This window comes from Melospiza melodia, chromosome 4 (genome assembly GCF_035770615.1).
Source record: "Melospiza melodia melodia isolate bMelMel2 chromosome 4, bMelMel2.pri, whole genome shotgun sequence".
Classification (NCBI taxonomy): Eukaryota; Metazoa; Chordata; class Aves; order Passeriformes; family Passerellidae; genus Melospiza; species Melospiza melodia.
Genome location: NC_086197.1, coordinates 71,248,957 through 71,274,270, shown reverse-complemented (window position 1 = coordinate 71,274,270; position 25,314 = coordinate 71,248,957). Strand labels below are relative to the sequence as shown.

The window sequence follows — 25,314 nt, the reverse complement described above, 5'->3', positions numbered from 1 at the left end:
TAGTTATCAGTAAGTCAGTGCTTTTCATATGTCTTCTTGGTGACATGCCTTGGGTAATCAGTGCAAAATAGTAATTTTTTGCTGTGCAAATGATACACTGCAGTGTATGTTGCAACCTGAGTGAGGGGCTAAGAGGACCTTACTTGTGTAGGTCATTTGTTTCTATGAATTTCACAATATATCTCACAAAGCAGAGTATAGTTGTGAAAGTTGCCTTACAGTAATGATAGTCTGTGTGAAATCAGTACAAAGTGATTTGTAAGATACAGTGTTTCTGTGTTCCACAAACAAGTGTGAAACAGCATTAAGCAATAGTTTAGCAGTTAGTGTGCTTTTCTGGGTGGGTGAATTTCAGCACAGAATGATTCCCCTGTAAACCATGGTTGCACCTCTTATCACCCTCACTAGTCTGAGCCTGTGACCTGTGGCCCATTGTCAATGGGAGAAAGCTTTTACCTGGGCTCCAGTAGTGCACGTGAGTGTGCTGCAAAGCACACCTTGTCTGAGCACAGCAAGGCTGTGTCCTTAGAAATAATCTGTTGCACCAACTGCTAGTGCAAGCTTAATCCTAGCGTGGGCACAGGAAGATGCTTTGCCCTGAGAGGGACACAAGTTGCACTTCCAGCGGGTGCTGTTGTTGCCTGAGTATGTTGAGGCTTAGTCCCTCTGGAGAACTTAAATCTGATTAAGCTCCTGATTTACGCTCCTGACACTTATTATGTGGGTTTGAACTGCTTCAGGATTTTACATGAATGGCATGTAGTGCTCAAAACTGCCTCTGAAAAAACAAAATACTGGTTTATCAGTATAAACAGAACAGTAAAGAAAGAAGAGAGCAACATTCAGCTACCAGAAATTGTCTTTTAGCTTAAGTAAGCCAAGTATGTGCATGCCTCTCATTACATTGATTAGTGCAAGTAACTCTTGCCACGAAAAAATATTTTTCAGCTAAGGTGAGGAGTAATTTTTAAATGTGTAGCCTTTGTTATACTAACAGTCCTCTTTTTTAAGAACTCTTAGATTTTGTGACCTAATGAGTTTCCTTTCAGCTGGTCTTTTTGCTTCTAATCTATATTAAACTAATGCAATGTTATTTTTTTAGCAGAATCTTTATTTCCACCTTAGCACAAAGTAGTATTTTGAAATATTTTTAGACTGGTTATACTCGCATATATAATAGAAAATCAGAAAATGCTTGGATAATGTCTATGTGTACATTTACAATTTTTTGCTTCTGTTTGATGAGTAGTTTGTTTGTTTTCAACAGAAAACTGGGGATTTATATGCTGTCAAAGTATTTAACAGTATAAGTTTCCTTCGTCCTGTGGATGTTCAGATGCGAGAGTTTGAAGTATTGAAGAAACTAAATCATAAGAACATTGTCAAATTGTTTGCCATTGAGGAAGAGGTAATGAATTGTGTTTGTGATCTGAGATGCATGGAAGTAACTGCAGTAACTGGTTTTTTGTTTTATCTACAACCATAAAGTGTACGGTTGCATTTTTAAAGAATGGTAACATACATGGTGATACAAATACTCCCACCCAACCACCACCATATTTTAGTTTTCTTTCTTCTTTGTTGTTGTTGCTGTAAGAAAGAATATGCTTGCTTTCAGTAGGTGAAACATCTTCGGTGTGTAGGCTCAAGTAATGAATCTTATCTTGAGAAGCCACCTGTCCTAAGTTTTATCTTGAATTAGGATTTTTGAGGTATCTACATGTACTAATATTTAATATTTGAATAAGGGAACTGTTTATAGTTGAAGGTGTTTCGGTAATCCTGACTATTTTATGCTTTTCTTTTTCAACCAACTAAAATGATGACATAGGATACTATTGTACAGTAGTATAATAGTATAAATTGGAGCAGCTGAACTGAAACTGAGACTCTTGAGTTTAAATGATCCAGATGATGAGATGAGTAAAGAGTAAAGGACAGTTGATATTCTCAGCACTTATGGTGTGTAGTTTCTCACTTGTCCACCTGTCAATGCTGCTGTCAACCTGCTACTGCCTAGAACTTGAGGCTTTCTTATTTTCCCATCTCCAAGTTGGAATACGTGAAACAATATAAAAATCCACCTGCGCTTCTTTTGAAGATCACCAGAATGGAAATTATGATATAGTTATAGATTTTACTTTTCTTTTTTGAAAGTAAGGTCTTGTGGTTATAGGTAATTTCTGACATTGGTGTCACAATAGTCAGATTCTTAATCTCTTTTTGATTTTTTTTTTCAGACAACTACTAGACACAAAGTACTAGTTATGGAATTTTGTCCATGTGGGAGTTTGTACACAGTTTTAGAGGAGCCATCTAATGCCTTTGGTTTGCCAGAGTCTGAATTCTTAATTGTTTTGAGAGATGTGGGTATGTAGACTTAGCTCTTTGGTCTAATTTGTTGACTGAAACAATCTCATACTTGTTTTATTTACCTTGAAACAGCAAGAGACAAATTTACATGACTGTCAACTAATTGAGCAAATTAATATGGTCATATGGAATCACATATTTATATCTGTGTTGGTATAGGTATCTGCATTAAGAAGCCATTTATGTGCAAAGTATTGATGTAATTTTTTTCTTTATTTCAAGATTACTTTTCACATATTGAACAGACTTCTAGTGATAATTTCAGAAGAGTTAATTAGAAAAATAATATGGTTTACCTTTGTTTACCTGCTATAAAATTTACTTTATGGGAGAGATGTTACTGAGAGCGAGAAATGCTGTAATTTAGCTGTTTAGGAAGAAAAAAAAGTAATCTGTGGTCATGGTCTTTCTGTTAATGATGTGTCCCTTCTCATTCCCATTTCCCAATGAGAACATAAGTGTGTCTTCCTAGCATCAGTTACAATTCAGTGTTTGCACAGAGTGTGTCCCAATGTGTACATGAATTCTGTATTTGTTTTTTCAATTGAAGTGGCTGGGATGAATCATCTCCGTGAGAATGGAATAGTGCACCGTGACATCAAGCCAGGCAATATAATGCGTGTTATAGGTGAAGATGGGCAGTCTGTTTACAAACTTACAGATTTTGGTGCAGCGAGAGAACTTGAAGATGATGAACAATTTGTTTCTCTCTATGGCACAGAAGAGTATTTAGTAAGACCATATGATTTAATTTTCTGTTGAAGAAATTTTTGAAGCCTGAGGCCGTTCATGATTGTAGTTGAATAGATCAAGGTCAGGTTGTTGGGAATTAGTATTTAAACCTTTGTATTAAAATTGTTTTTATAACTTTCCACTGGACTGTTTCACCTTGGGTCATGCCATCTTCTGCTGGTGTAAATACATCAGCCTTGAAATAATTTCCAGGTCCAGCTTTAACTGTTGCCTTGTGTGAAAGGAGGAACAACTATATTTTAATTATGAATATATTTGCCTTTATCTCTGTTGATGTTTTAATTTGTATTTGAGCTACTTGGATGACATTAGGGGTGGTTAAGCTTCATGTGAAACCTTGACTAACCAAAGAGAGGCAGGCAGAGAAGTATTGAGACAAGCACGTTAGTATGGTTCTTTCCTGCTGTGTTTTCCCACATGTGAATCACAGCTGATACTCTCCTCTGCTGTGGATCTTTTTTCCATTTGGTTTCTGTTGTTTCAAAATCATCAGGAGGAATACTGAATTTCTTCTCTTTTTTAGTGGTCTTTTATACTAGTAGTCACTCTCCAACTGAATTTTAAAATATTTTTTGCAAAACTTTTTAATAAAAGCAACAGTCATACCTAGGAATATAGTGATGTTTGTCAGAATAGCATAAGCATCTTCTATGATACAAGCAAGCTTTTCTTTTTTAAAGAACTGAAAGTTTAGACTGACAAATTACCTTGCTGTGAAAGGATAAATTGGGTTTTTTTCTTCATAAAGCTTCATAAACCAATTGTAACTTTTTTTTTTCTCTTTAGCATCCTGATATGTATGAGCGAGCAGTTTTGAGGAAGGAGCATCAGAAGAAGTACGGAGCTACAGTGGATCTGTGGAGCATAGGAGTGACCTTTTACCATGCTGCAACGGGGAGCTTGCCTTTCCGACCTTTTGAAGGGCCTCGCAGGAACAAGGAAGTGATGTAGGTAATTTAGAAGGAGAGTTTCATCTGTTGATAAATTAAATCAGCCCTTGAAATGCTTTTTACTAAGGAATCCTACACACATCTAGACAAACTTTAAAACAGTGAAAATATGAAAGGAAAAACACTCTCTTGTTGTGGTATGGCCCCAGCAGGCAGCTGAACATTACAGAGCTCTTCACTCACTTCTCTGTAGTGGCATGGGGGAGAGAATTGTAAGGGTGAAAGTGCAAAAACTCATAGGCTGATCTAAAGCCAGTTTAATAAGTAAAAAAAACTCCACAAGAATCAGCAGCCCTTGCCTCTTAAACCCCAAGGGAAACAAAACCAAGGAACACAAGTAATGCAGAAAAATCCCCGGTTACTCACGAGCAGCCACCTGATGCACAGTCAGTCCCTGACCAAATGCCACCCTGGCAAATTCTTCCCCCCCTCCTCCTTAGCTTCTGTGTCTGAGCAGTATGGTGTGGAATATCCCTTGGGTCAGCTGTCCTCCTGTATCCCCTTTGAACTTCTTGCCTGGCCCCAGTCTACTTGCTGGTAGGGCAGTAGAAAAGTAGAAGAGGCCATGATGCTGTATAAGTGCTGCTCAGCAATGGTGAAACATGCCTATGTTATTGACACTGTTTTGGTCACAAATCCAAAACATGGTACCATACACTACTATGAAGGAACTTAACTCTAACCCAGCCAAAATCAGTAGAAACATTCTGCTTCAACAAGGATTTTACTGTGTGGCACCTTAAGATCTGAATTAAGCATTTAGACTGAGAAAGACCTGAATTGAGTTCCCCCAAAATCCTGGTGTTTTTCCACACATCTTTCCTTCAGCGTGGCACTAGCTGCTCTGTTGCAGTGCCATTTATGTAACTTGGATGCTCAGGTGAAATGATAGTATTCTGAGAAGGGGTTTTGGTGCTGCAAATTTGTGTTGTCCTTTAAATGATGGTCGTACCCAGCAGTCTTGAAATGAGTGCACTACCAATGACACTGATGTTTGAGTAGTATAGTTGTGGAACTGCAGCTGCAGATAACAGGGATGGCTCCTGCATGGAAAACAGAAGATATGCCTATGATGTGAGGATTTTATTCGATTCCTGTTTCATCTTAGCCTGGTTCTATTTTGTTTTTCTGTGTGTTGCACTTTAAGAATAAAGCAAGGTGGTACTTGGAACCTCTAACACATCAATACCATCTCTGTTGTGATGCTCCATGTAAAACCGACTCCAGTTTACTTAGTTGAAGAAATTTTCCATCTTGTGATTTTTTTCACATAAGAATTCTTGTAGCTGCTTGAGAGATGTTTTGTATACATCTTGTCCTCCAGAAGAAGAAAGCACAACTGAAATATTCTGTTGCAACAAGTTTATTGATCCTCATTTCGTTTCATGAAAAATTTGAGAAATACTTGCCTGTGCAATACAAAGTTAAACAATGCCAAATTGTGTCCAGATTTCTGGATGTTCCTTCTCTATGCCCGAGCCACTTTGTGGTGGCTGAATGTTGTCTATGGCTGTGGAACATGCTTGAAGTTAGCATGTTAATGTGTAAATTGAACTAAATTGACTTTGATTCATTAATCCTTGTGAAAACCTTTGGTTTCCTTCAGTATGTTGGAAATATCTCCAGAAGTTTTTCCCAAGGCTGAGGTAGACAAAGTTGCTTCTCCAGCATAGCTTTTTGTTCTTTACTCTTTTAGCACTGCTCTGTCAGCTTGTAAGTGAAGTTTGGGAATTTTTGCACCATCTACAAATTTAGGCCAGCCTGTCATTTAAATTTGCATTTTTTCTGCCCCTTTGAGGATTAATTACTTAACCTATATATGTATAAGAGGTAGTAGTTGAAGTTTCCATCATTTTTGTCATGTATTGCAGGTATAAAATAATCACTGGAAAGCCTTCTGGTGCTATTTCTGGAATACAGAAAGCAGAAAATGGACCTATTGAGTGGAGTTGGGAGATGCCTGTTTCTTGTAGCCTTTCAAAGTAAGTTTGAACTTACAAATGTTCACAAAGTGTTTCAATGCCACTTGATTGGGCTTTTCCAGTTATTTTCTAGGATTGGGTCTTTGGAGCAGAGGTCTGATGCGTTTTTTTCTTGGAACTCTTCAGTACATCAGTACAGTCTGATATTTGGTTATCAAGTGGTTTTTTTCTTCCCATCTGTCCAAATAGTTCTGATTGCTAATTTTCAAATGAGCACATCTGATGTGGTTTGAGAAGAAATACTATTACTGCACTTTTTCCACCCTCAGGAATGAAGAAACAATAACTTTGATGGCCCTCATTTCTTGCAAGAACGTGACTTCAGACATGACAAAGATTATGCAGTAGGAAGGAAATTATAAGCAAAGACAATGCAGAGGCTTACTTTTTGCTAGGAGAAAGGTCACAACAGTGCATTTTAACACATATTTGTATTTTTTCAATTTTATCATCATATTTTTGCTTCATATGTCCATAATATTCAGTAGGAAGAGCCATGGAAGATCTAGTTTTGGTTTGACTTTGAAAACACCTCCCATAGCCCACTTACCCATTTTTCATCCTGAGACTTCTTCCGTACTTTAAAATTACTAATCTTTCATGGTAAAGGAGGAAGTAAGTTGTTCTATGAAGAGACTGTAGAAATAAACCTTTTTGAAAGCCAAATATGTACATCCTTAAGGGGTGTAGAGTCAAAGTCTGGTTTATATGAATTCATTAGTTTAGAATGGGCAGAATTTGCAATTTGCATGTATTTTTCATGATACTGCTCATTTGTTCCTCTGCTTATTCTGGACAATTGAACTGCTTGAAATAATAAAGGAAGGAGATTTTTTCTCATTAAACATCTGCTCACAGTAATCCTTTTAAGTAGTATTCAAACAGTATTCAAGGTTTAGTACTAAAGTGAGTTTGAGCACAGCATTCACTGACCTCCAATACAGTCAGCAGTGTGCTTGCAAGCCACTGCAGCTTGCTCCAGAATGTTACCAGTTCTACTGCTGGATTCAGGCTTGATGAGTACATAATGTTAAAATTTCAGAGAAGTTGTTCATGGTAATGCACAAGTGGGATCCATAAAGTTCCTTACCATTCAGATGCTCAAGGCAGAAATGCAAGAAATTAAAGCTGACCTTTCTCCTGGAATAGTAGTAACTGTAAGGCAATGGGTAGCACAGATTTTTTTGCAGCATTGAAGCTGCATGTGCAGAGTACTTATTTAGGCCCATCTCAATCAGGATGAATTCTTAGTGTTGACAGTTTAAATAATGAGTCTTTGCTAATCCAGCTGATTTTGATTGAAAGCAACATGGTGTGCTCACACAAGCATCATTATGATTTAGGAGATCCTAAATGGCAGTAACTTCCTTCAAAGTGATACACTGTGGTGTGTGGGGTGAGCTGAGTATAATGCTACGGGGATGGCAGAAAGTGGCCTCAGCTCTACAACGTAGACTTAGTAAATTTTATGTAATTTTTGCAGTGTGACTGAAATTTCTTAAATACAAAAAAAAAAAAATACTTGATAGTTAGGCCTGAAAGGGAAAGATGTAAAGTACATGTATTAATGAAAAACAATGGACATTGCCCTTGAACATTTTGTTGCTCATTGTAGGAAAAAAGGCACTCACGTATTCTTTAAGGGATAATAGATGTGTGTGCATTAGACAAATCAAATGAATTACTGTCATTGGTTGCAAGATAAAGTGTTCCAAGTAGAACCAAGTTGTCTCATCTCTCCCTGGTGTCCTCTAGGGGTCTGCAAGTACTGCTCACACCTGTCCTTGCGAATATTCTTGAAGCAGACCAGGAGAAATGCTGGGGATTTGACCAGTTTTTTGCAGAGACGAGTGACATACTGCACCGAATAATAATCCACATCTTTTCATTACAGCAGATGACCTTGCACAAAGTTTATATTCACAACTATAACACGTAAGTGCTCTCTCTCTTTGTGTTACTTTACTCTTGTTCAGGCTAACAGCACTGTGACCTCAGATCACCAGTTACAAATTCAGTAACCCGTGACCTCATGTCACCAGTGCTACAAGTTCAGCCACCTCTCCTTGGCACTTTCTCCGAGGAAGTAAAAGGACGCAATTCTCCTGCATAGTCATAGTGCATATAGAAACATGTTGACCAAAAATAAAAATAAGGTCTTCAAGCATACAAAGTGTGCAGATTGTCTGTGGTGTAAAACTCTCACAGGGGCTCTGAAGTGGTAATTGGTACAGTTTAGGATCCTGATTTGGATGGGGTTCACTTTATGACCACGAAGTGCTGATGTTAAAATCTGTAAGATGTACAAACATAAATGCCTTTTCTCTGCTGTGTTACAGATAATACAGAGCACGCGTTAATTTCTAATACACAGATACATACTGTTATTTCATCAAATGTGTAAATACAGTCCTGCCCGCTTCAATTTTTCTTTTCTATTCCATCACTTTTATTTTGAGAGAGCCCAAATACTTTTTTTGCAGAGAAATCTTGCTTCTAATTTTTATTATTGTTTACATGTGTGATTATTTAACTAGTTGTAGTATTAAGAAGTAATAGTGTACTAGTGCTGCACAGGAGGCAAACTGGTCCTTCCCTTTAGTGTACTGATGTTTTTTCTTCTTTGTGGGAGGTTTTGCTAGTTTGGTTTTTGGTTGCTGTTGTGGTAGTAGGCTTTTGTGGTGGGGTTTTTTGGGGGGGAGAGGTATGGTGGTATTATGAGTTCTTGTCCTTGTAAATAAAATTGCTGTAAATAAAATTCCAAAGCGTCTTTGCTCTTCCTTATCACTGCTGTTTTAGGAAATAATCTGGCTATCTGTTAGCTTACTGGCTGAACTTAATTTTTTGACATGTAAAACACCAGACTTCTGCTTTTGGAGAGACCATCCATCTCCTTTCAAGAAAAGGATATGCCTTAGAAAACTTAAGTAGGCTTCCTTTCCCTCATTTAGTGTTGCCTGTTTTTACTGACCTTCAGACCAGAGCAATTTTGTTTAGACAGACATACTTTGGCAGATAATCAGAGGTAGAAAGGAAGTTTAATATTTTCCAGGAAATAGCTTTTATTTTTGTAACACAGCAACCTAGGGTCTTAGGCACCATGCTACTGGTTTTTTACTATAAGTCCAGTGCTTTATGTGTAAACCCAGTTCTTAATTAATCAGAAATAAAAGCATTTAAATAATACAAAATCTGAATTGCTAAACTATTGTAGTGAGTCTAACTGCAACCAATTATATTGTTTGTATTACAGAGCTGCTATATTTCATGAGTTGGTCTACAAGCAGACAAAAATACCATCTCAGAATCAAGAACTGATATATGAAGGTCGGCGCTTAGTACTAGAGCCTGGCAGATTGGCACAGCAGTTCCCCAGAACAACAGAGGAGAATCCTATCTTTGTAGTAAGCAGGGAGGCTGTGAACATTGTTGGATTAATCTATGAAGAAGGTATATGAAAGTAATTTCCCTTTTCTCACAGCTGTCTTTTGTAAATAGTTTGTGTTACTTAATATAATTGTTTTATGTCTGTTATGTCTTAAAAATAGTGTTGGAAATTTTCTTTTGTTGATATCTGAAGTTCTAAGTATGCAGTCCAATGTTTTTCAAAACTGCTGAGTATCCAGAACATTTTTACAGAAACAGTAGGTGCTTGTAATGTTCCAAGTCCTTTGAACCTGAACATCTATGTACTAAGATGTAACGGTGCTTATGGAGTTATGAACTGTTTTGAAGCATGACACTTTAAACAAGTAGAAAGAAACATTATAGAAAGTAACTCAAAGCTGGTTCTTTTGTTCCATTATTCGCTAAGTGGAAAGTCAAGTTTTACTGTTTTTTTAAATTTGTTGTGAATGTGGTTAGCCTTTCAGTTAACAGAGGAGGTCTTTGCAATGTACATTTGCTCAGAAGATGAGGTAATACCCTAACAGGGAAAAAGAGAAATTAAGGTTTTGAATTTCCATTTATCCTTGTGAGGCTTTTAGAGGGGCCTATGCCAGAGCCCTTTTGTAGTAAATGATGAGCAGGAGGACATGGCTGCAGTTGAGAGGTCAGTGTTGCTCTTTTCAGTATGTCCTAAATACTGACTGCTCTGGCCAGCTGACACTCACACAGAGGTGCTGAAGAGTGTGGGTAGGTTAGCTGTTTGTGGAAGGATCAACAGGGCCTTTGTATTGTGTCACAGAGCTTTCTGAAGGAGCCAGTGAGCATGAGAACAAAGGGGATTCAGGTGGTGGGGACTGCCTGAGGCTGGTGAAGTGCTACCCTTAAGAGCCTCAGTGAAAACAAGCAGCCATGTGATGAGAAGGGAATGGTCTCCTATGTGGGCAAACGTGGTACAGAAGAACAGAGAGAAACACTTGGCTCTCTCAGTGGAGAGAGGTTGCAAGTGGAGACCTGCATGAATTCTGTGCTGTGCAGAATGTTCAGAAGTGAGTCTGGAAAAGGAAGGACAATTTGCTGAAGATACCAAGTTATTTAAAACAGTTAAGACAAAGGCTTGTTTTAAAGGAGTGCATAAGAAGCACATGATATTAAAAGGCATAAAAGCAGTGTACAGAGTGGGGAGGGAAAACAATCTGAACTTTTGAAGTCTCTTCTCAAAAATAAAATACAGACACTTGTTTTATGTTTCAGTTTTACTTCCTAAAGTACATCAACGTTACGATTTGGATGGGGATGCCAGTATGGCTAAAGTGAGTAATTACCATTTTAAATAATATATATGGATAATGATACTGAAATGAAAGCTACCTAATTTTCAAATTAATAATGTTAATAAAACTATTTTAGAATGCTAATGAGGGTAGTGGCTGATAGAAATATATTTATTAACAAAGGATCTAAAACTATATTCAAGCTGTACTTTTGTATGCAAAATATGGTTTGGGGTTTTTTTTAAAACCGAACCCAAAGTCCAGTCTTCTAAATTCAAAATGCTCTGTTACTGTATAATTCAGTGTTGGTGGGGAAAGGAGCCTTACACTGTGTAGACCTGAAGTGAGTTGGAGGCTTCATAACTTCTAATGGTGCAAAATTTAACATTAGAAAAATAACTCTTGCTCAATAGAGAGATGTCTGTAGGACTCTGCAGAAGGGTGGAATTTCTGTTGTCTCTTAGAAACTTTCAGAATCTGTGGGAGACAAGTAAAGGATGTTGCATTGTTTTGGTTGTTTTTCTAAAACTACTGAATGTATGCACAGCCATACTTGACTTTGTGATTTTCACTTATACATGTGAAATACTGACTGCTGAGGAGCCTTTTATTCAGACATGGTAGTGTTGAAAATGTATGCCCCTTTAAATATCAGTAATCTTGAAAATTAATTAACAGAAAAGTATCAGTTGATACTAATTATTTAAAGTATTGTGAATTATAATATTTGAAACTTTGTTCTCAATTCTAAATAATACAGCAATCTTGTAAGTGGAATTGGCTAAATTTAGAGAGTCTCTGGCCTTAGAATTTTAAAAAGGGTCAGTTTTTGCAAGTTCATTTTAGTGTATGTGCTTGATTCCTAAAATATTGAAGAAATGTACTTGTAACTTTGACAGAAATAGTAAGTTGAGTCATTTTTGTTTGTGAGATTTGTTTTCATCCCTAACAGGTGCTTCAGCATAACTGGAAAACCCATGTTTAGCTCTGCCTTCGTAATGGCTGTTTGGTTGTTGCCTGACGAAAGCTTAGGCCAAGTTGCACATTTTAAACTACCTTCCTCATGTTGCTTTCTTTTATTAATCTGTGTTGCTTTGTTGTGATGTATTGTCTTGAAGCAATTGTTAAGAGAATGCCAGATCAGTACTTATGCTGGGTTTTTTTCCTCCAGGCAGTGACAGGCATTGTATGTTATGCCTGTAGAGTTGCCAGTTCTTTGCTACTTTACCAGGAGCTGATGAGAAAGGGAATTCGATGGCTGATGTAAGCGACTGACTGCATTTCATTGTGCTTTTTTCTTTTAATTGAGATATGCCTTGATTATCAATACATAATTCTGTCATCTCTTGATATCTTGGAGGTTTTGTTTATCCTTGAGTAAGGATAGGCTGAATTTCTCCCTTTTTCCTGTCATTAGGGAAACAATTTTTTTTTAAATAATTAAAGTTAAGGTGTTTGCAAATTTACTTTCTTCTGTGTATAATTTAAGTCTAACTTCTGGTAACATGCAGATGGCATTGAACAGCTTGCACAAGGTATTTTTATATGAGGATTATGTTAATGCATCTCTAACTGAAAACAATTCCTCCTGGCAATTATTGCTGCAGGTATATTACTGTATTACTGATTGCTGGTAGGATGGCAGTTGAATATTTTTATTCATTACTTTATACTTATAGACTAATGCTTCACTTTTTTAGTGAAATAATCAAGGATGATTACAATGAAATGGTTCATAAAAAGGCAGAGATTGTCATCAGGCTGGATTTCTGCAGCAGAAACATTGAGAAAGCTGAGAAAATGTGAGTAGAAGCAGTACATCGTACACATTGATTCTTCATTATCATTTTTAGTGACAACAGTATTATAAGTTATGATTATTTGCAGTGTTTTTGCATATAAAAATTAAATTTGAGTCAGCATGGATTTTCCGATGGCACTGACTTAAGCAGATTTAGTCATATATGTTACTTAAGTTAGAGTATTAATTTTGCTGCTTCACCTTATAAGAACAAGTAATTACTAATTAGTGGTAACTGTGTGTGTTCTTTTTCTCCTTCTCTGACTCAGCTCATTTGCCCTTACTGACTCTAGAAGCTATAGTAAAGCTTGGACAAAGAATCAAGTAGCTTTGCTTTCATTAGTGCTTTTGCTGCTACATTTGGTTGCATATGACTTCAAATACTGCCCCTTACACAGTTTTAAGACTGTAGCATTTTCTGTGTGGAAGGAATTTTCATGTCGAAATACAACACAGAGCAGCTGCAAAAAAACCCCCAAACAACCAAGCCCAGCCCCCCTTGGTCCCTTCCCAGGAAGGTGTTATTCTTAGGCAGTGTGATAGGAACTTTAAATAGCACCTCTTCTTAGCATTCTCCTATGGGTGGTAGTTTTCCTGTTCTACCTACCGCCAGTCTTTCCCAAATGGTCTCTTAGTCATGAGATTTTCTAAACTTCTCACCAGGCTGCTCTGAAAATGCAGATACCCACAAGGTGATTAACACACACATGTAGAACCACTGGGTTTGCAGAAGAGACTTAAGAATTAGACTTAAACCTGTTGGAGCTGCTATGCCTGTGCAAACTGAGCACCTTGTACGTAGTAATTGTGGATGCTCAAGGGTTTGACAGATTTGCTCTGTGTGTGCCAAACCTACCTTAAAACCCAGGTGTGTCTGTTTGTGCTGGCTTCAAAACCACCACAAAAGCACAACAGTGAAATAGTGAAGTTGGTAACTTGCGACATAAGACCTGTGCAGCCTGGATACAAATCATCAGGGCAAGAACCCAAACTGCCTTCAAGCCCATTTGTACTAGCTGGCAGGACTAGATCTTGCTCAGTCTGTGTTTGGTTCACATAGTTTCTTCCTGCATTCTGCCAGAAGAAAGCCACTCAGAAGAAACCACTGTCACTTCTGTTTTGTGACTCTGAGTACCTCAGCAGTAGTTTGAAAAAAAATGACATTCATTTGCTAACTGGAGTAGTTCTCATGTGAACAGAAATTTTCTATGTGTTTGCACGTGGTCTTTTGGCCTCTTACAAAGGGGCAGGATTTTCAGTTTATTTGACTTTGCTAACTCCATAAAAGTCTTCTCAAGGACATGTCCTCTTGTTTGTCCTTCCTTTTCAAGGCTGTGCTTCAAAGCATGACAATACAAAGTCTTTATTTGAAAAGGTAAATAAAGCATTGAACTTGAGTGAAGCATGTATTTTTTGAAAGCAGTTGAGCTGTTTGTGATAGTGTTTTTAAAACTAAATTGTACATGAGACTCAATAGAAAAAATATTGTCCTGAATAATTTATTTGGCACTTGAGCTATGGTCATATGAAAAGTATCGGTATGAACAGATGGTCATACTGATATCATACATATCCCAGCCTTTAAACATTTAACCCAGTAAGTTTTCTCAGAAAAGCATTTTGTTACATTGAAGTATTAGTGTGTTAATGACTACTTTAAGTACCTTTAGTTTGATAAGATTAAAAAAATTACTTGGTGAAGGGAAATAGTCTTCCACTGCCTGTCAAGTACAAGTAATAAAACTAGAATAAAGAATTCAGGAATGGAAATTTCAACTTTATTTTAACAGTTCCAGTATACGAAAAAAAATCAAGGAATATTTTTTAAATCTAAAATCTTTCCATTGTTAGTGGCCACATAAATTTGTCAGTTTCATGGTTGTTGCTTGACAGATTCAAGAAATACTTTGAGTGTATTCACTGCTTGTTTATTTTTTTTCAACTGGTTTTTTTTGCTGGACAGATATGAAAATTTGATGCAGATCAACTTGGAAGCATCAGAAGTGGAGGAAATTTCAGAGATACATACGAAACTCCTGCGGGTAAGTGTCTGACAAAGTTACACTGTCATTCTGAACACTGGTGTTCTACAGAAAATGCCAAATACACAGTAACTCAGGCTTCTGGGAATAGCAACTCAGAAATTTCAATGTAGCTTCTAGATTGCCAGTTGTTAAAATGTCCATACTAATGTGAATATCTTTCTGAAAACAGAGCAGATCCTTTTATATTAGCTCAGTGTAATGAAAATGGGTTCCTAAAAATACATTCCTGTTTTCTAATACTCAAGAATTATAACATTGAAATATATTTTGCTTTGCTGTATTTTCTTTTCATTTTTTCCTTTCCTTAAGGAATTATTGACTACTTTGTTGGCTTTCTAAAATGTTACAATTTGAACACACTTCAAAGTGATCTGCTTTGAAATGTGCATCATGTTTCCAGACATGAAAGGAAAAATTGAAAATAACTTAATACACTGGGAGCAGATAAAAAGTTCTCCATTCTAAAAGGAAAAGATGATTAGTGCATTTTTATTTTGAAGATTGTATGAACTGCAGAGAAAGGAAGGTATGAATCATGTGGATAGTTATTATATGAATTCTTAATAAACCAGAAGAATAAGGGTAGAAGTAAATAAGGGATTTATGAAAGGGTGAAAGTTATTGTTGAATGAAAGTAAATTTTAACTAACAGAAATGCCAGCATCAAATATGATTCTTTCTTTAATAATACCTTGCTTTATCTGCTTCTAGCTAAGCCTAGGCAGATAATTGGACATATTTCTTTAATGGAGATCAGTGAAACAAACAAGTTTGTAGTATTAATGTGCTCAAGTAATAATTTTTCACTTTACCTAGTGGTAAGATTGAACCTTCTTGCTCTTATGCAGCTTTCCAGTTCTCAGGGCACTGTAGAAACTAGTCTGCAAGATATCAAAACCAAACTTTCTCGTGATGGTTTACTGTCTGACACCTGGGCTAATCAGGAAGGCATGCATCCAAAAGACAGAAAGTGAGTAACTACTTACTGTTCTAATATGTGTTGAATTCTGCATTGAGTTGTAGTTCACAAAGCTCCTTTATAGGTACTTGAGTTTATGTATAAAACATCTCATTTTCTACCTTTTGTCACTCTAGTCCAGAAAGGCTTCAGGCACTGCTGTCTTCCATTACAGACATCTACTATCAGTTCAAAAAAGACAAAGCAGAACGAAGTAAGTAATTTATTTGGTTCACTTTTAACATAAAATGTAATGCAAGGGACAGGTCAGTCTTAGTTTGACTAGGGCATTGGTGGTAGGTATGGACAGTTAGGCACAGTGCATATGTCTGTAGGTCCTTAGTGTGATACCATGCTAGAGCCCTTATGAATGAAACACCACTATTAATAGGATAAATTTGAACTGGAAGACTAGAGAGGAGGAAAAACGTGTATGACCACTTTGACCTGTAAAAAGAAGGAAACTATGTAGGAAGTGGATAAACTTAGTAGAGTTTTGCATAAATACATCTAGCAGAGTTAGATTGGTAATGTTTGTCATCTGCTCTGATCCTAGGGCTTCCTTATAATGAAGAACAAATACACAAGTTTGACAAGTAAGTTTTGAAGTTACCTTTGGGAACTACCATGATTGCTTTCAGGTCCTCCAAATGGTCTTGCCAATAACCCATTCTATTAATTTTATTGTAAATTGTAACCTCTTTAGGATTGCTTTGTAAAAAATTTCTTTTAAAAATCTTAAATACATAGGGGTACTAGCCTATGATAATGAGATGCTTTCTGACTGTAGAGTTTTTTGACTGATAGGCCTTCTAAAAGGAAAATATCTGATTGTTATCTGGTCGTAACTGTTTTGTAGGAAGTTCACTTCTTCCCTGTTTTTTGTCAGGCAGGCAAAAGTCCCGAGTAAGATTGAAATGACTTTGTAGCTAAGTGGACAAAATTTTCTACAGATGAGTAAAGTGTGGACTAGCTGAATTAAATTCCAGAATGATTTAATCTTACAGGAAATATAAAATTAATTTCAGTCCCATTCTCCATGCTTGTTTAAGATTGTCACTCATGCAAGATGTTCACATTAAGCATCTGTGTGTAACTTGGGTCTCTAAACTCCCATAGTCTCCACTGATTCTATACTGCTGTACTTGTCTCAGCACTTATTCAGTTCCTCATATGCAGATGGCTAATGCCATTTAAATTGCTCTAAAATATCTGAGCCATGCTCTGAGACTGGGAGGTAGGACACAAGTCAAATGGGAACCCTGTCAAATGGACAGGTGGTCAGAAGCAGGGCAGGACACCTTTGCTGGAGAAGGGAAGGTTGCATGGAGTCCTCCCAGTGGCCATCCAGTAGTTGAAGGGGGGGCTACAGGGAAGCCTGAGAGCCACTCTTCATCAGGAGCTGCAGTTATAGGACAAGGAGTGATGGCTTCAGGCTGAAAGAGGGGAAATTTTGGTTGGATGCATTGAAGAAGTTCCTCTCTGTGAAGGTGATGGGACACTGGAACAGGTTACCCAGAGAAGTTGCAGCTGCCCCATCCCTGGTAGTGCTCTGTGACAGGGGGGTTGGAGCTAGATGATTTTTATGGTCCCTTCCAAACCAAACCATTATAAGATTCTATCTCAAATGATGCTAGATGCTTATGTTTAAGTAAATGAATCATTATTCTAGTGGCTGGTCACTTGCATGGTTCCCTAGACTTTGCTAAATGATGCATGAATTTAGACACCACTTACATAATTTTCTAAAAAAAATCTTTCTCTTCCTACCTTGAATGTGGCTTCACTGACAATTACAGATAGAAAGCTGTCATGCAGAGGGCACAACTTTGCCACTTGATTTTCCCACAGTGAAAGCTCAACTGAATAACTGCCAAGCAGAGGAGAGGGTTTTCTACTACTAAAACCATGTCCTTGTCTTAGTGTATGATAAACTTCAAATAAGCATGCTTCATTTTCATGAAATGAATACTGCTATATTGAATACTGGTTTGAATACTGGTATATTTTCTACCATAGATATATCCCTGGGACTGTACAGATTTGAGGTCCTAAGTCCATCTTTTTTATACTTGATTCACCCCACAGGAAAATGGCAGTGGCTTTTCTTAAAGATTGTGTGCTATTGTCAGCAGAGGCTGGCCTTTGTAATACTTATCTCTAGGCAGATAAGGGTAAGGGAGCAGCTCTCAATTTGAATTTCATTTTTTTGGTTGAATGATAGGTATGCATTCCTCATGACAGTCCAGCTACACTCTATCTACAATTTAATTAACAATATTTATTATGCAAGACTTAATGAAATGCCTGAACTAGGTGTTGGTCTGTAGTGTTGCAGTATCCTTCACACTTACTGGTGCAATGCATAGCATGGCTAGGCAACTACACTGGGACTATGTCTGCCACACTAACAAGAATTGGGGTTTGTTTTCCTTTCTTTTCCTTTTCTGCTTGTTTCTTTTTCCTCTTGTCATAAAATTAGGCTGACACAAAACTCCTGTTCTTTTTCTTGCATGTATGTTACTCAATGCAAAGGATTATTCATATATGCTAGAAGTTCCAAGTGTCTGCAGTAGGCAAATATGAAATAATTAGGACTTTTGTCCTTTCCATTTAGAATTCTGAAGTATACCAGCTGACTCAAGGAAGACATTTGACCATTTATTCATATACAAATATGAATACAAATACAAACAAAATGCTTCAAATAATTTTCTTCCTCTGTGCTAGAATATATTTTTGAAACTAATTTTTGTCATTTCCTGTAGAATGTTGAGTTCTCACACATTACAACAGCCTGAGTAAAGGTGGCTGCACAGATTTTAAGTCCACAAACCTTTCTCCAAATTTCAGAAAGTTAGAGGAATGGGGTTTTGAAAGCAGTATGACACTAGTTTGGTTGTTTCTCTGTTGCAGGCAGAAGCTGTATTTGCATGCTACAAAAGCCGTAGCTCTTTTCAAAGATGAATGTGTCAGCAAGTATGAAACATTTTTGGACAAAGCTGATGACTGGACAAGGCAAGCTGTTGATTTCTTTAATGTTTGGTAATGTTCATTGCACCACTTTTGTATAAGCAGCTCTTAAATGAAAACTCTTTTTCTTTTAGGAAAATGCTTCACACAAGGAAGCAATTACTGGCTCTCACCAACCAGTGTTTTGGTATTGAAGAAGAGGTGTCCAAATACCAGGATTATATAAATGAGGTAGAATGCTTCAAAATTATGGGAAGCATTTGCATAGTTAAAAGACTTCCACATATTTTCATGTCAGTAGTGTTGCTAATAGTGAGTCTTACATTAATGCAGTTGTATTAAAAGTGCTGTATGTGGTCTGCAGGAACTTCATTGCCATGTCATATTGAATGGTGGTTTTTTTTTGAATATATGAATAATGTGATTTTGTGAATTGTAACTTGATTTTGTGAATTTGGTGCAGCTAGTTTGGTTTGAGATGGTGGTTTTTTTTATTTGCGTGGGGTTTTTTGGTGGAGTTTGTGGGTTTGGATGATTTGGGGTTTTTTTTGATAATGTTAGCAATTCCCTCTCAAAAAAAATCAGTGCAAATGGATGTGGGTTCATTGAGAAATGTTCTGTGCAACTGTTACCATAATATTTTCAGAGCACCTAGAGGATTATCCTCATTCTCTTATGAAATATAAAAATGCTGCTTACATATTCAAGATGATGGGATACAAACTTAAGGATGTTAAACTGATGATTTGGATGGTGACTCTGCAGGGTGCAAACTTATCAGAATTACCTCAGGATTGAGAGAATAAGAGCATTTTCGTGTAGTAAAATTATTGTTTTTTAGAAAGGAAAAAAAGCTATTGCTAATTGTAAAATCAGTTTAGGAATGGTGGACAGCAGCATTTTACTTGTTCTTTGTACTTTATTTGCACTAATCCATTGATTGGAATCCTGCTGCCCTAGGATATCTACAGACATAACAAACAGATAATTCTTCCTTTCCAGAGTTTATTATGAAAGTATTAGATAAGAAGATGGAACAAACCAGGGAATTATTGGTCATGTCAATACAAAACTTGCTGTGATGATCTCATCTTGGAGCTTATCAGCCACCTTAGTACTGTAATGAATTTATGACATATCACAACAACAGAGAATTTTAAAAAGGATTTTAAGGTGGGCATCAAGATATACATGACAACTTCTATTGTAACTTAAATTTCCTTTTTATCTATTACAGTTACAAGATGCCCTGCCACAGAAAATGTTTGCAGCTTCCAGTGGAATGAAACATACGATGAATACAGTCTATCCAAGCTCAAACACATTAGTGGAAATGACTCTTGGGTGAGAATTTTTTAAGGGGATTGATGTAATACTGTATGCTTGCTATACGGGGAAATTGAAAAAAAAATAAATTGCTTAGTGATTGTTGTATTAAGATCAAGAATTTTAGATTGCTATAGGGTGGCACAGATTTGGAAGTGAGTGAGGGACAGCACTACTGTATCATCTGTCTCTTTGTAAATAAACAACTTACCTGTCCCTTATTTTGTATTTAATGGCAAGTTGCTGAAAACTGTTGTAGTAAGGGATCAGAGCAGCTATCTATACCAATAAAAACTTTAATATTTATTTTGCTTCTGGTTACTACAGGATGAAGAAACTGAAGGAGGAAATGGAAGGTGTTGTTAAAGAGCTGGCTGAAAACAATCACATTTTGGAAAGGCAAGCAATTGTTTTCCCTTTTGGGGCTGAAACTTGGGGGAGGCTTCATTTGGTACATTTAGATCCAGAATTTAAAGTAAGGGAACAATTCTTTAATGTCTTTAACTGTAAATATATTTTGATCTGTTCAAATGAGACATAACAAAAAAATAATTACTTAAAACCTTGGAACGGGGCTGTGTCAGAATGATGATCTTGCAGCAATTTTTGTTGCATTTTTGTTTCATGTTACTTTTGTTTGGCTATAAATATTAAAATATAATAAAATAGAAATATAATAATATAAAATATAAATATAATAAAAATTCCTGTTGCACAGATGGATCAACTCTGAATTTAAACACAATAATGTTGCAGCAATGCAATGGTGCCTTTTAATTCCTCCCATTTAGAAGTTATTTTTGACGACCATGGAATTACACCAATCTGAATTGATGATTTTGCAGTTTTCAGATTGCTTAAATAAAGTGAAGAGGTAAACATTTTTCTTAAAATACTGAGAGGTTATTGTCATTATCACATACAGACTGATTTTGATTTTTTTTTCCTATGAAGATGAGAAAATATATAAAAATAAATATCTCTTGAAAGTTCCAGGGTAAATTGCTGGTAGAGTGGAGTTTAGCTTCAATCTGAATTAGTTTTGTTTTGTTCCCCAGTCCCAGTCCCATACTTGCAGCAAAGCTTCCTTTCTTCCATCTTCTTTGCAGATATAAAAGTTAGTTACAAATGCTTCTCTTGGCATGTAACAAGTGAAAGGAAAGCCCCATAAAGAAATTAAAGATTGATTCTATAGTCTAATCAACCACCTAAAAATGTACTTTTTTATGGTTTAGATTTGGTGCCTTGACAATGGATGGTGGCCTGCGCAACGTGGACTGTATCTAGCTTCCAAAGGACCTGAAGTGGACTTGTAAATTTTTTCAAAGGGAAAAAATATTGTTGGGACAGTTGAAAGCAGAACCTCTATCCAGGATTTTTTTTTCCTTCAGCAACTGTATTATTAAAGAAAATGTAAATATGTATAATATGTAAATACAAAAGAAATATATATCTTTTCTTGGTCACTTTTAGGATAGAATAATTTCTGGCAGGGAATTGAGCCCCTTGGAGGATCTCTGAGGAGTCCTGAAGGGAAAAGTATTGTTGATGAAATTGATATTTGTCTGCTTTGAATATTGCCCTTTTTTCAGAATGCAATTTAGTCTTCATTGCAAGAGGACTTGCAGTACTCCAAAACACCGTTGTATAAAGGGTATTTTGGATTAACTCCAACAACCACTGTTATGTAGGAGTCTAGCTGAATGACTGTGATCATCACAGAACATGATGAATGTTTTAAATGAAATGTTTTTAAATGAATGTGAATAGGGACTAAGAGTGCAGATAGGACAGAACAGAAATGCATTTCTCTTTCCTTCACATTCAAATTGTTAGTTCTCTTCTACTTGAGAAAGCAAATTCACAATATTTTTTAAGTTCTCTAAATATTTGGTGCCATGTTGTCTGTAATCATTTGACTGCTTGGTATATGGAAGTTTTGCACTCCAGCTTGTCAGAATGAATGTAAAAGTCATTTTTTGGAGTCCAGCATTTTCAGACTTTCCCTGAAATCTTGTTGCTCACCACAACAATGGGTACTTAAAATGGCTTCTTCTTAATCTTATTTGCAGGTATAATTTTTTAAAAAGGTTAAAAATTTGGTATGAGAAGAGTTTGTGGACAGACAGTATACTGGACAGTATCACACCTCAGTAGTAACTGAATAGTGGAGAATAAGGTACCAGTCTAGATTTGAAAAGGGACCACTCCCACTGCTGCCTTACAACTTTGGTACCAAACATTGATGGAAAATTTAGTAAGACTGTATATTTATTTTCCATCATCAATAGTTACTACTTTCAGTGGTACATGATTGGGATGCAGAGATGCAAAGTGAAACATTCTGCTCCAAAATACATAGGAGATAAAGAACAGGAAATCAAAAAATTCTGGAAACATCCCTTTGTTTGGATACTGCAGATGTACATACTTGTTTCAGATGAGCATGCAAGTATTACAGAACTCATTCCTTCCTTGTGGAAACCTGGTCGTGGATGTTCAGTGGTGTCAATAACACTTCTCATTGCTGCATTACACCTGTAAGAGCTGGACCAACTATATTTATGATTTTCCATAATTACTGGTGGAACATTTAGATGTAAACTAAACAACATTGACCAGTGATAGCATCTGGTAATTTTGTGGTGCTTATTCCCTGCTTATCTGTCCAGGTCAGAAGACAAAGCATTTTAATTTCCTTTTTAGAAAATATTTGGAGAGAAACTTAGAAAATTTATAAATGAGTGTTTCACTTTAAAGAAAAAGGAAATTTGCTTGCCTTGATGTCCAAGACCTGCATTCCAGTGTTCTTGGTGAGAATCAAAAAAGGGAATTCAAACATTTTTACATTCATGTGAGCAGCTTCTGTCTCTGTCACCCAAAAAATCTAGCTATGCAAAAGGAGTGCAGCAGTTTGTCACATATCTTTCTTTGGCATTCTTAACAGTTTTAAAATACTGGAATTATATCTAACTGGAATGTTTTAATGCCTGCTTGTACATTTGTTCATTCACATCCACAGTCTCACTGAGTATCAGTAAAACACATGAATAAATGTTAAAAGAATTGGGCTCTCCAGATGTGCATAAACTGTATTTTGTTTCCAACATTATAACACTTTGTTGTTTCAAAGTTCTTAATCTTGAAAGAAATCAAATGCTAGGTGGAATATATAAGTTTCAACTTCCTTATACTGAAGCAGTCCGAAAAAGAAAGTTAATTGTAGTATAAGTATAGTCTGTATGTTGAAATATGTGCAGCATTCTTTTACATGTTTGAAATTTTTTTGTTATATTTTATGTTCATTTTAAACATTGCTGGCTTTAGTCTTGCTGAATACATCAGTAATCTTAATCATGTTAAAATTTCTTTTTCTAAAGCAATTTTAACAAAGCAGTAGCTAAGGAACTTGAAGTAATCAGTTCATAATCTTCTGATTACGTTATTATGAAGCAAATAATTTTTCAAGTCAAAGCATAGTGTTGTACCATCAACTTTTTGCTCAAACTAAGTGTCCTGATGCTATGAATCTTGCTATTCATTTGCCAAAAAAAGTAATAGAAAGTAATATATGGTTCTTCTTCCTGAAGCTGGTTTACTGGTTTGGGGGGTTTAGCTGAATATATTAATTATCTGTTACTTGAACAAACCTGTCTTCATATGAATTGTGAAAATGCATGAGTGAACAGCTTAATGGCATAAATACATCATCAACCACTTATTGTACAGTGTGTACTTCTGCCTTTTCATAATTTAATTTTCTGTTAATTTCAGGACATCCTTACGAGATTTATTTTCTTGTAAGCACAATAGAGAGCCTGAAACATGAAGTTGCCAATTGCAGCTCAGTTTGCATTATGCAGCTGTTCAGAAAATGTGCCCTGCACAACAGAATCACTAGCGTTGGCAATATGGTAGAGCCACTAATTCTTCTATTTTTTTTTTTTTAACTTCTTGGTTGATATATATTCTGAACTACAGTAATTCTTTTAATGGTGGTAAAAGTCCTAGTCTCTGCTCACTGGTAGAACTCAAATCAGTTCTAATGTAGTCAATCACTGTAGAAGTGGTAATTGTAGAACAGTTCTGGATAGGCCTGAGCAGAACTGGGAAAAAGGGGAGTTGTTGGCTGAAAGAAGGGAGTACTGGAAGAAGAGGGAAGTAAAAGTCTTTGGTAATCTTTGGCTGTTCCAGGAGATCAGCATTCAATGTGACTGTGGTGAAAGCATTATACATTATTAATATAAACTGTTATTGAAACAAAAAACCCAGCCTACAACGTTGGTGAAGAGAGGCAAGTGCCAGAACAGATTGCTCTGGGAACAGCAATACTGTTTGAAGAGGGTTTACAGGAACAGGTTAAGTGCTTGAGCTCTTGGGACTGATTCTGCCATTGTCAAGGCTTCATGACCTTCTATTTTTCTGTGCCCTAAGTAGCTTTACTTTTTATCAGTCACCAAAAAAAATGTGGTAGGGGTAGTATCCCTCTGTGGAATTTGATATTTTGTCCCTGGTACTAGCTCAGGCAGCAGTAGTTGTAAGTGCACATCTTTTGGAGAACTTTGCTGCCTGTGTGCAGTGAGGCCGGCAGCGGCAGGTGAGCTGCTGGCGTGCTGCGGGCGGGCACGGCGCAGTTCTCCAACGCTGTGCTCCCGGAGCTCACACAAGTGTTGGATGCAAGCTCTGACCACCCCGGCCGCCACAGCCTCCCCACGCAGGTGTGGGTTACAGCAGCTCTACCCAGCTCTGGGAAGTATTTCCAAGTAGCTGCTTTAGGGAAGGGAGGCAGATCATTTTAATGAACCTATTGAAGCGCATCCCCAGCTCTTGTCAGCTCTCCCTGTGCCCAGGGCTGCCGCCGCATCCCGGAGCGCGTTCACGCCGAATGACGCGGAGTGTGTGCCTGCCGGGCGCGGGGCGGCGGACGGGCGGCGGGACTCGGGAGGTCGCGGGGAGGACGCGGAGCGGTGCAGCGCCTCCTTCGCCCCCGCCGCCTCCCCGCTCCCCTCGCCCGCGGCTGCCGTGTGCGTGAGGCGGGCAGAGGCGGGCAGAGGCGGCGGGGCCGGCGCGCCCCGCTCCGCTCCGCATGGCGGCGGCCGCGCGGCACGGGCGGGAGAAGCCTCGGCGGGGCCGGGCGGGGCCCCCGCAGCCGCCGGACGCGCCCGCCGCCCGCCCGGGCCCCGCGCTCGGCGGCCGCCGCCGCCCGGCGCCGCCGCGGCCCCGCCACGTCCGCACCATCTTCGAGGCGCCGCCGCCGCCGCCGGAGCCCCCGCACCGCTTCGGGCCGGCGGCGGCGGGAGCGTGGTGCGACCTGTGCTGCCGCTTCGTGCTCTCGCAGGGCCTGCGCTGCGCCGGTGAGCGGCTCCGGCGGGAGCGGGCCGGGAGCGGCGGGGCCGGGGGGACGGGACACCCTCACAACACCCAGGGGCGCGGGGCCGGGTGAGGCGACTCCCGCTCCGCGCCCGGGAACGCGCTCCTCGCCCAGCCCCGACCGG

General features: G+C 37.9%; 1 protein-coding gene across 2 annotated transcripts in view; it reads left to right on the top strand.

The window, feature by feature from the left end:
• Positions 1–23,547, top strand: part of TBK1 (TANK binding kinase 1) — a 28,048-nt gene extending 4,501 nt beyond the window's left edge. For both annotated transcript variants that reach the window (XM_063155137.1, XM_063155138.1), the window contains exons 3-21: positions 1,268–1,408; positions 2,241–2,370; positions 2,924–3,105; positions 3,913–4,073; positions 5,948–6,058; positions 7,814–7,993; positions 9,312–9,508; positions 10,697–10,755; positions 11,888–11,979; positions 12,417–12,518; positions 14,481–14,559; positions 15,411–15,532; positions 15,658–15,734; positions 16,077–16,116; positions 18,437–18,538; positions 18,628–18,724; positions 19,731–19,837; positions 20,147–20,218; positions 21,055–23,547. In XM_063155137.1, the coding sequence (XP_063011207.1) occupies positions 1,268–1,408; positions 2,241–2,370; positions 2,924–3,105; positions 3,913–4,073; positions 5,948–6,058; positions 7,814–7,993; positions 9,312–9,508; positions 10,697–10,755; positions 11,888–11,979; positions 12,417–12,518; positions 14,481–14,559; positions 15,411–15,532; positions 15,658–15,734; positions 16,077–16,116; positions 18,437–18,538; positions 18,628–18,724; positions 19,731–19,837; positions 20,147–20,218; positions 21,055–21,106 (2,103 nt within the window). In that variant the 3' untranslated portion in view covers positions 21,107–23,547. The remainder of the gene's footprint in view (positions 1–1,267; positions 1,409–2,240; positions 2,371–2,923; positions 3,106–3,912; positions 4,074–5,947; positions 6,059–7,813; positions 7,994–9,311; positions 9,509–10,696; positions 10,756–11,887; positions 11,980–12,416; positions 12,519–14,480; positions 14,560–15,410; positions 15,533–15,657; positions 15,735–16,076; positions 16,117–18,436; positions 18,539–18,627; positions 18,725–19,730; positions 19,838–20,146; positions 20,219–21,054) is intronic.
• The last annotated feature ends 1,767 nt before the right edge of the window (positions 23,548–25,314 follow it).